Genomic DNA, 10,901 nt, shown 5'->3' with positions numbered 1-10,901 from the left:
ACAAATTAGTAGCTTCCTGTCAGGTGCTGCTGCAGAAACCACAAAGACTTGCAGACTTCAGTGTGTACTAACGGCTTTTAGGGCAATTACTTTATGAAGGTTTGATCACGATGTTATATGTCTGTGAACAAAGCAGGAAAACAGGTTTTTAAATGCTGACAGATAGAAATTATTTTAGACGTTTTACTGAAGACTTCCTCTGATTTGAGCAGCGATGGCGAACGCCATCAAGCTGCTGGAAGCTTTGGAGGATTTGGACAACAGGGAGCTAAAAACCTTCAAATGGTACCTGCAGCAGGCCGACTTCCTGAAGGACTTCCCAGTGATCCCAAAGAGCCGACTGGAGACGGCAGACCGGCCGGACACAGTGGACCTGATGGTGCAGACCTACAGGCAGCAGTGTGTGGAGGTGGCCAGGAAGGTTTTAAAGAGGATGAAGAGGAATGATCTGGTGGAGAGTTTGTCTGAATCTGAATCTGAAGCTGAAGGTCAGTCCTAGAAACACATCACGCAGACTGAGCAGTCTAACTAATAACTAACTACTGATAATTGATTTGATGTCTATGTGCTGCAGGTCAGTCAGCTGGTGCAGCACCTGGTGCAGGTGAGCAAACCCCTGAACACCTGCTCCCTAAATATTACACATGTATGATAAATGGTTTTTAGTCAGGTTATCTCACAGGAAGTGATCCATGTCTTGTCCAGGTCTCGAAGTGTAATGATGAACTCCGTCGTGCTGTACGAGCTCTTTTTTCAACATGAAAGATTGCAGTGTGATGACGTAGGGATGCTCAGACCAGATTGTTGCAAGAGTAGATGCAATGTGAGTGCAGGCCAGTGGGTGGAGTGTGGGAATGGGGGAGTGAGGGGGTGACAATCATGCTCGGGCACAGTACAAGGCAACCGGGCCTAGTGTGAGAACATCCAGAGACAGCTGCACTTAACTATCTCTTAACTGTTTAAAGAACAGTGGCTCCTTGAGAGCTACTGCATGTTTCAGGTATCTGCTCTAACACTCCTGACTCTAATTATTAACTTGTTATGAAGTAGCTGAAGCTCGTCAAAGGCTTGAGAATGAGTTAATTATTAGAGAGGAGAGATACCTGAAACAGAGGAGGATGTGGGTTAGAGAAATAAAAAGCTATATAATAACTGGAGTGATTATCATTCAGTAATAATGACTTAAAAAAATAATATATTTGGTTCCTTAGTAAACAGGTTGACTCACTGAAATATTACAATAGTGACTGAAATAAAGAAGTAGAGCTGCAGGAGTGTTAGGTTGGCCGAGCGGTCAGGTGTATTTATGTAACAGTCCTGTGCAGGTCTGGCAAAAAGTTAAAAAACATGAAAATAACAACAACAAAACAATACTGAGAACAAAAAAACTGTGGAAATCAAAGAAAAGGCTGAGTTCTGCACTAGACCTTGCTCTCCACACTGACTGGACAACCACAACTCCTCCTTTATGTCTCCGCTGAGTCCTACTGATCAACATCAACATATATATAATGTGACATAACAACAGGATTTATTAGGATTTTTAATAAATGCTACTTAACACATACATTATAAATAATAACTCAAAAGTAATGAGTCCCAATATGACCAGCAATAAATGAGTCAGCAGCACAGTCAACAGGTCAACATTGTGTGATGGGGCTAACTCACACTGCCTGTGTCCACTAGGTGGTGCTAGAGATCACCCACCAATTATATGTCATGTTGCAGTGCATGATGTGGAGAACACATCCTGTAAATTTCATATAAATCGGATAATGTTTGTCATGTGAGGCTGACTTCCTGTGTCCAGTAGGTGGCGCTGTGTATTTGACACAGTATTGATGCATAGATGTGTTCAGGGCAGGACCCTCTACATGCATGATGAATTTGGTGTAGATGGGACAATGTCTGTAGGAGTTATAAGGACTTCCTGCTTTATGGACAGGAATAAGTCATGAAAAAGATTCTGATAACTTTTCATCTCCAATATCTCGAGATGCTTCTGAGTTTTGGGGCACGTTTAGGCTGTCTCAAAGGCGTTTGTTTTGTCAGCACTAGAACAATAATCACTACGATTACAATAGGGCCTTCGCACTGTTTAGTGCTCGGGCCATAATAATCTTTACAGATACAACAGGGCTTCGCCCGCCATTCGTGGGCTCGGGCCCTAACAAGAAGAAGAATTAAAGCTGCAAGCAGCGATGATCGCCCCCCTGCCAAAATGAGTCAGCAGCACAGTCAACAGGTCTAATGTCACCTTCTGATATGTTTCTTCCTCTCAGTGGAAATCAGTGATGTTGGAGAGACTTCAGAGAATAAAGAAGCTTCATGTGTTGAGCCACAGACTGCTCTGCTTCCTGACCTCACACCTGTCAGCAGACACACTGAAGGTAAAGTCCTTCTCACAAACCTCTTTACTACTATTATACTTTTACATTTCTACTCTTCTAAAACTGAGCTGCAGGTACTACAACTCATACAAACCTGTTTTTTATGCAGTAAATATCAACTACAGCAGAAAATATAATGTAATAATAAAGAATATACTGTGGTTGTATACTGCACCTGTATCCACAAACAAAGGCTTGATGTTTCCTCTGGCCGTCAATCAGCTGCAGCTGCATCTTGTTCTATTCAAACGTGAAAGAAAGAAATCTGTTCTTTTCTTGGTTTAATTGTCTCTGTTAAAGATTGCAGATCAAAAGTAAGTTTTAGAGTCCAGTCCAATCCAACTTTATGTGTTAAGCATTTTAAAACAACCACAGTGGACCAAAGTGCTATACAGAAGAAAAGACATGATAAAAGGCATAACGGCTCACGAGATATAGAGTTGCATATGAAATGTAATAAAAATAGAATAGAAATAAACAGCCATACAATAAAAACAATCAAATCAAATAAATAGAATCAATGTGTCACAAGCTGTCAGAGGCCAAGGAGATTTAACCCTCCTGTTGTGTTCGAGTCAAGGAAGGAAGGGAGGAAGGAAAGGAAATAAGGAAGGTAGGAAAGAAGGATGGAGGAAAGAAGTAAGTTTGGAAGGAAGGTAGGAGGGAGGGAGGAAAGAAGGTAGGAACCTTCCTCCCTTTCTTCCTTCTCTCCTTCCTCCCTTTCTTCCTTCCTTCCCTCCTTCCATCTGTCCTTCCTACCTTTCTTCCCTCCTTCCTTTTGCCTGTCTTTCCTTTTCTTTCCTTTCCTTTCCTTTCCTTTCCTTTCCTTTCCTTTCCTTTCCTTCCCTTCCTCCCCTCCTTCCCTCCTTCCTTCCTTCCTTCCTTCCTTCCTTCCATCTTTTTAATGATCCGGCCCACATGAGATCAAATTGGTCTGTATGTGGCCCTCAAATGAAAAGGAGTTTGACACCTCTGGTCTAATCTATGAGTGGAAACTAAGCTGTGAGGTTTAGTCCACAGTGAAACAGGTTCAGGTTAGTTTAGCTCCTCTAACATTAGTTACTGCTCATTGTGTTTGCTTTTCACTGCTCTTTTATGTCACAGTCAATCAATGTAGCTCAACTTTTAGCAGCTATTCTAACTAACTGAGTATCCCTGCTGCTGTTTCAGGCTCAGCAGCTGCTCTGCCCCCCCACCATGATGAACCCTCCCTACTGCAAACTGAAGAAAGAGGTGAGCAGCAGTGTGTTGGATGACGTGTCATTAAACTTCACAGAAGGAGAAGTTTGTTTTTATTATTATTCATAAAAAAGAAAACTATTATACAGTTAGTTTTAGACTACAAATGATTTGCAAGCATGCACAGGTAGAGGTTATTTAAAGCTGTAAATGAGTCAGTTTGCATCCGGAGGTTTGCTTACAGCAACTGAGCATGGCTGGTGGGGCCCAGTGCCATATCTTTTCATGGGGCCCAAAATCTGTGGCAGTGGGCCTGAACCCCAGAGCCAGGCATTAGTCTCTGATTTAGTGAATAACTGGTTGCATCCTTGTCATGCAAAGCTGAGCAGGTGGATCCAGATGCAGGACACTGAAGCCAAGTCTGCAGAAAAAGTTTTATTTCCACAACTAATGAATAACACAAGTGATGAAAGCTCAACAGAAACTGAACAGAAACCAAAGACTTAAACACAAAAGGAGTAACACACACAGGACTCATGTGAAGCACATGAAGAAATCAACTGAGGCAAGAAACCACAGGAAGTAAAGATACAGAAACACAAAGAAAAAACATTAAAAAACAGGAACTAAAACACAAACACAAAGTTCAGGCAGGATGTGACATCATCACATTAACCAATAATCATTGGCTGCAGCTCTAGAGGGAACATGAACGAGTAACAGAGCATAGCTGATCAACATCAACATATATATAATGTGACATAACAACAGGATTTATTAGGATTTTCAATAAATGCTACTTAACACATAAATTATAAATAATAACTCAAAAGTAATGAGTCCCAATATGACCAGCAATAAATGAGTCAGCAGCACAGTCAACAGGTCTAATGTCACCTTCTGATATGTTTCTTCCTTTCAGTGGAAATCAGTGATGTTGGAGAGACTTCAGAGAATAAAGAAGCTTCATGTGTTGAGCCACAGACTGCTCTGCTTCCTGACCTCACACCTGTCAGCAGACACACTGAAGGTAAAGTCCTTCTCACAAACCTCTTTACTACTATTATACTTTTACATTTCTACTCTTCTAAAACTGAGCTGCAGGTACTACAACTCATACAAACCAAAACAAATAATAAAGAATATACTGTGGTTATAAACTTCACCTGTATCCAAAATAAAGGCTTGGTGCTATTTGTCTAGACTTAGGCGTTTTTAAATTGATGGCACACAGATTTTAAATCAGTTATTACCTGAAAAAATGCAAAAGAAGTTTAAAATGAAAGCAGGTTGATATGATTTATGTTTCAGCTGAAGAGTTGTGTTCATGCAACAGCTGCTGTGAGGAACCTAAAACCTGCTGCAGCACATTCGGTGAGTATATTTGAATTGATATTGTGGACTGGAGCCAGTGTGCGTGTGGGTTAGTGTTTGAACAAGCCTTGCACTGTATGTGAGGTTGATATAATTCAACTTTCTTTTTTCTCATAAAAATTAGATTAGATAAAAGCTTTACTAAAAAATCTGGAATTGAATCTCAGCTGTTGTTCTTCCTGAATTTAACGTTTGACACAGTGAAGATTCTTCAGTTATGATACGAACTTCACTTGGATTGGCGTTCCATACTGTCACAGTTATTTTTCATGGGTGTTACTTTGTTCTTCACAGAGGAGCAACGTGTGATGATGCCAGTACCAGAGCCTCCACCCTCCGACACATCGCTCCATCTCAAACTGCAGTCTGAGCTCCAGGACAGGTTTAAAGCGTGGGCCGAGAGGCAGCACAGCGTGAATGTAGAGCTCTTCATCGCAGACGGGCGGAACGGAAACGCCAACGTGACATCAGGAGAACCAATGAAACCCAGCGACATCTTCAAACACCTCTGCAGACAAGGCACACATGTAAGAACAGTGTTGACCAATGGGATCACAGGTTTTGGCAAATCATTCCTTGTGCAGATGTTTGTGTCGGACTGGGCTGAAAAAAGAGAGAATCAAGATTTGCATCTTGTGTTTCCATTCGCTGTCCGCCAGCTGAATTTCTGGAGGACAGAGAGGTTTAGTTTGGCGGAGCTCATTCACACATGTATCCCAGAAACCAACAGCATTAAGGAGGAAACTCTTAATGACATCTTCACAACTTTACAGAGCTCCAGAAATGTTGACCACAGTGAAATCAAACTTCTGTTTATTTTCGACGGACTGGATGAGAGCCATCTTCAGTTAGACTTCGCGACCAAAGCAAATCCCTGTCTGGATGTGACAGAGTCCACCACAGTACAAGTGTTGTTAACAAACCTCATCAGGGGGAAACTGCTTCCCTCTGCTCACCTCTGGATAACCACACAACCTGCAGCAGCCAATCAGATCCCTCCTTGGTATGTTGGCATGGTGACAGAGGTCAGAGGGTTCACTGACCCACAGAAGGAGGAGTACTTCAGGAAGAGATTTAGAGATGAGGAGCAGGCCAGAACCATCATCTCCCACATCAAGACATCACGAAGCCTCCACATCATGTGCCACATCCCAGTCTTCTGCTGGATCACTGCTACAGTTCTGGAGGATATGTTGAAAAGCAGAGAGGGAGGAGAGCTGCCCAAGACCCTGACTGAGATGTACATCCACTTCCTGCTGCTTCAGATTAACCAGGCAAAGCAAACGTGCAGCCTGGACAAGTGCATTCAGTACCTTCAGTCACTGGCTAAATTAGCTTTTCAACAGCTACTGAAAAACAACAAAATCTTTGACGAGGAAGACCTTCAAAACAGCGGCCTTCATCTGAGAGCTGCCTCAGAGTACTCTACAGTGTTCACTCACATCTTCAGACAGCTGAGCTGCCAGAGGAAGTTCAACATCCAGAGAAAGATGTTCTGCTTTAATCACTTGAACATCCACGAGTTTCTGGCTGCTGTTCACGTGAACATTTCACTCACAAACTACAACAAGAACGTGATGTCCGTGTCACAAGTCCAAAGTCTGCAAATGTGTTTCAGAAAAACATCAACAACAAAAGTCCACAAACACGCTGTGAAAAAAGCCTTAAAGAGTCCAAATGGACACCTGGACTTGTTCCTCCGCTTCCTCCTGAGTCTTTCACTGCAGACCAATCAGACTCTCCTACGCGGTCTGCTGACACAAACAGGAAGTAGCTCACAGACCAATCAGAAAACAGTCGAGTACATCAAGAAGAAGCTCAGTGAGAATGTGTCTGCAGAGAGAAGCATCAATCTGTTCCACTGTCTGAATGAACTGAATGATCGTTCTCTAGTGGAGGAGATCCAACAGTTCCTGAGATCAGGAAGTCTCTCTGCAGATGAACTGTCTCCTGCTCAGTGGTCAGCTCTGGTCTTCATCTTACTGTCATCAGAAAAAGATCTGGACGTGTTTGACCTGAAGAAATACTCTGCTTCAGAGGAGGCTCTTCTGAGGCTGCTGCCAGTGGTCAAAGCCTCCAACAAAGCTCTGTAGGTGTTTGGAGATCAACTTAAATGTGATGATTAAAACAAAATGTTTCAGCTTTTATGTATAACATTTGCTCCATGTTGTCTTCACTCTGATCAATGTCTACTGTCATCAGAGAAGTATGTCAGCCATGGTGAAGTTTGAAAACCTAAATTTGTAGCAGTCATGAGTTCAAGTTGACACTTAATGCCAAAATATAAATCCAGCTTTACTCTTCTTCAGGTTGAGTGGCTGTCACCTCTCAGAGAGGAGCTGCGCAGCTCTGTCCTCAGTTCTCAGCTCCCAGTCCTCTAGTCTGAGAGATCTGGACCTGAGTGACAACAACCTGCAGGATTCAGGAGTGAAGCAGCTTTCTGCTGGACTGGAAAGTCCACACTGTACACTGGAAAGTCTCAGGTCAGGATTTACGTTTTTTCTGAGCAGATTACCATTTAAATCCTGCTCTGCATGCAGGGTAATATCAGTAAAAACTAGGGAAATACTTGTGATAATACTGATATGATACCTGAGTAACACAAAGCAGATCATCACAGACAAGCTATTATTGAATTAACTGTTTATGATGGTTAATAAAGTGCATTCTATAATGAAGTACTTTCTATGTGTAAAATAAAGTAAATGTTATAAACAAATGCAGGCTGTCAGGATGTCTGATCACACAGGAAGGCTGTGCTTCTCTGGCCTCAGCTCTGAGGAACAACCCCTCCCATCTGAGAGAGCTGGACCTGAGCTACAATCATCCAGGACACTCAGGAGAGAAGCTTCTGTCTGCTGGACTGGAGGATCCACACTGGAGACTGGACACTCTCAGGTATGGACAGACAGGTGGACACTCTCAGGTATGGACAAACAGGTGGACACTCTCAGGTATGGACAGACAGGTAGACACTCTCAGGTATGGACAGACAAGTAGACACTCTCAGGTATGGACAGACAGATGGACACTCTCAGGTATGGACAGACAGGTGGACACTCTCAGGTATGGACAGACAGGTGGACACTCTCAGGTATGGACAGACAGGTGGACACTCTCAGGTATGGACAGACAGATGGACACTCAGGTATGGACAGACAGGTGGACACTCTCAGGTATGGACAGACAGGTGGACACTCTCAGGTATGGACAGACAGGTAGACACTCTCAGGTACGGACTCTCTATAGGTAACAGACTGGACAGGAGATGGGGGGAGTTCAGAGGTTCAGAACCAGACTAACAACTGTAGCAGCAGCCGTTTGAGGCAGCTGCTGTTCAACAGATGAAGAGACTCAGTTTGTTTAAATATACACAGCGTCTGTCTGCTCTGGATCATCGGCAGATATGTAGGCAGTTTGTGAAGGAGCTGGACTTTGAGCACCTGATCTATAACTTTACAAAGAGAAAGAAAGAGGAACCTCTGATGGTAAGAACCATTATTCTGTGGGTGCATTTAGTAGTAGTATCTGTTGACTGGGTGATCAGATAATGTAATAAATAAATATATATACATTTTGGATAAACTGTTTGCTTCATGTGGTGTGATGCTGCTATAGGCCTGTGTGTGGGAGTTAAGTTGTCAAGTGCATTATATCTTGGTATCAGTGTGATAAATTGCGTCTTTCGCTTAGTGACTCTTATTTTGAAGGGGCCCAGAGGCCCCTGGGGGTACTAATCCAGCCAGCACCACCAGTGTGTGTCTGACCGTGTTTCTCCTGCAGGTTGGATCATGGTGGAGAGCAGAGGCTGAAACCTGGTGTAAAGAAATGTAAGTATGTTTATACAGTTTGATTCATGAGAGGAAAACAACAAATGCCCATGCCACTTCCCTTTAGTCACTCAGTTTCAGTTCAATCCAATACAACTCTGTTATCCTTGCAAAGGGCAATAATGAATATGAATCAGCTGTAATATAGATAAGACAAGAAAAAAATAAAGTCACAAAGTCAGAAACAAGCTTAAAAGTACAAAGTAATTAAACTCTTCAAAAAGATAGAGGTCCATTTAAAATACTAATATGAAACAAGAATATTGCTGAAGCAGTGAAACTGTGTAAAAAGAACTGAAATCTGAAGGATTGTAACTTAATAGAGTAACTTAAAAGCTGAAATGCAGCATTTTGCTGTCTGATGGTTCAGCATAATGTACCATCACACTCAGACACTAAACGTGCTGCCTCTACTCACCATTTAATGTCATCCATTCTCGGGTTTATGCGAAAGAAATACTTTCTTATAAAGTTCTGACTGCGTCTGTGACACAAACTTACAGAACAGAGTTTGCAGGCAAAAATCTGAATGTACGATTTTACAAAACTGGGATTACAAATTTAAACACATAAACCAAAAGAAAGCTTGGGTTAAAGGTTTTAAAACAAGGTTGTTTCTCTGCTCATTGTCTCTGCACTTATGTGAAAGGGTTCGTACCATATTACACACCTGAATCTGAAATCGTTCATTAGACGCGTTTTCACAGCATCTTCACATTGACTTTCAATACAAAGTTACGTTTCACTAAAACAACAATCGTACCACCCATGAAGTTTGATTTTTGTAGCAAAGTCACCTGAACGTTTGACATCTTCAACCTGAATGTAAAACGATAACGATGTCCAGACACAGACCTAAACATCTCAACGTGTTGTGTCTCATTCTCTCCATCAGATGCCTGTGAACTGGAACTGGATCCAAACACAATAAGCAGAAAACTCAAACTGTCTGATAACAACAGGAAGGTGAAACGTGTGGAGGAGCGTCAGTCATATCGTGATCATCCAGACAGATTTGACTTCTGGCCTCAGCTGCTGTGTAGAAATGATCTGACTGGTCACTGTTACTGGGAGGTCGAGTGGAGAGGAACAGTTAATATATCAGTGAGTTACAGAAGAATCAGCAGGAAAGGACGCAGTGATGACTGCAGGTTTGGAAGTAATAATCAGTCCTGGAGTCTGTTCTGCTCTGATGGTCGTTACTCTGTCTATCACAATAAGAGAAGAACATCCATCTCCTCCTCGTCCTCCTTCTTCTCCTCCTCCTCTGTCTCTGACAGAGTAGCAGTGTATGTGGACTGTCCTGCTGGCACTCTGTCCTTCTACAGAGTCTCCTCTGACACACTGATCCACCTCCACACCTTCAACACCACATTCACTGAACCTCTGTGTGCTGGGTTTGGAGTTGGGTTTGAGTTTGATCTGAACCTGCTGAATGATAGCTCCTCAGTGTCTCTATGCAGGCTGGATGGAGGAAGAGGGATGGATATGAATCAAATATGAACACATCATGCACCCAAGCGGAGAAGACACTGTCCGATTCATCACAGACTGATGTTAGGATCGGGTTGGATTTCTGTCAGATTGTTTGTTGTTTCCTGCGTTACTTGCAATCGATCCTTTTTGCACCCAGAGCTAGAAAATATGACTATTTGTATGAACTTGCTCACAGCCAATCAATGCAATCGTTCTTGGATTGAATGCAATATGTGATTGGCCCACTGCCACATCAACTACGAGCCGTCTGTGGTGGTGAAGTCATGGTGAATCTGAGTTAGCGCGCTTAGCAGTTCAGCAGCCACGACGCCTCCTCAACGCTCTATACTGTCTCTACTACACACCTGATACACAGACCTACATGTGTTAATGGGAATCTAATGAAGGACTCAGCGGGTATCAGGATCACTTTAAGGGAACTTAAATGTCGTAGTCATCATTAACGTTATCAATTCCAGTCAAAATGTTTGTAGTTTAAATGGTTTAATACACACTGAAAATCATTTGGATCAATACAGCACCAATAGAACATTTCAGATCCATTCAATCTTTATTTATATAGCTCCAAATCAACAGAGCAGGTCTAGACTCTTTGCTTTAAAGAGACCCAACAGTCCCACATGAGCAG

General features: G+C 42.5%; 1 protein-coding gene across 1 annotated transcript; it reads left to right on the top strand.

The window, feature by feature from the left end:
* The first annotated feature begins 214 nt into the window (after positions 1 to 214).
* Positions 215 to 10,279, top strand: LOC128379395 (NLR family CARD domain-containing protein 3-like). Its single transcript, XM_053339012.1, has 11 exons — positions 215 to 488; positions 575 to 604; positions 2,286 to 2,393; positions 3,564 to 3,626; positions 4,495 to 4,602; positions 4,884 to 4,946; positions 5,241 to 7,035; positions 7,256 to 7,429; positions 7,671 to 7,844; positions 8,730 to 8,776; positions 9,672 to 10,279. The coding sequence occupies exons 1-11, from the start codon at positions 215 to 217 to the stop codon at positions 10,277 to 10,279; spliced, it is 3,444 nt and encodes a 1,147-aa protein (XP_053194987.1).
* The last annotated feature ends 622 nt before the right edge of the window (positions 10,280 to 10,901 follow it).

Source organism: Scomber japonicus, chromosome 18 (genome assembly GCF_027409825.1).
Source record: "Scomber japonicus isolate fScoJap1 chromosome 18, fScoJap1.pri, whole genome shotgun sequence".
Lineage (NCBI taxonomy): Eukaryota > Metazoa > Chordata > Actinopteri > Scombriformes > Scombridae > Scomber > Scomber japonicus.
Note: the sequence above shows the minus strand (reverse complement) of the source record. Positions and strands in the feature narration are given on the sequence as shown.

Excerpts from the sequence above, each read along its gene's own strand:
- LOC128379395 (XM_053339012.1), top strand. The coding sequence starts at position 215 with ATGGCGAACGCCATCAAGCTGCTGGAAGCTTTGGAGGATTTGGACAAC. Across the intron at positions 489-574 it reads ATCTGAATCTGAAGCTGAAG|GTCAGTCAGCTGGTGCAGCA; the intron begins GTCAGTCCTAGA and ends TATGTGCTGCAG. Across the intron at positions 4,603-4,883 it reads TGTCAGCAGACACACTGAAG|CTGAAGAGTTGTGTTCATGC; the intron begins GTAAAGTCCTTC and ends TTTATGTTTCAG.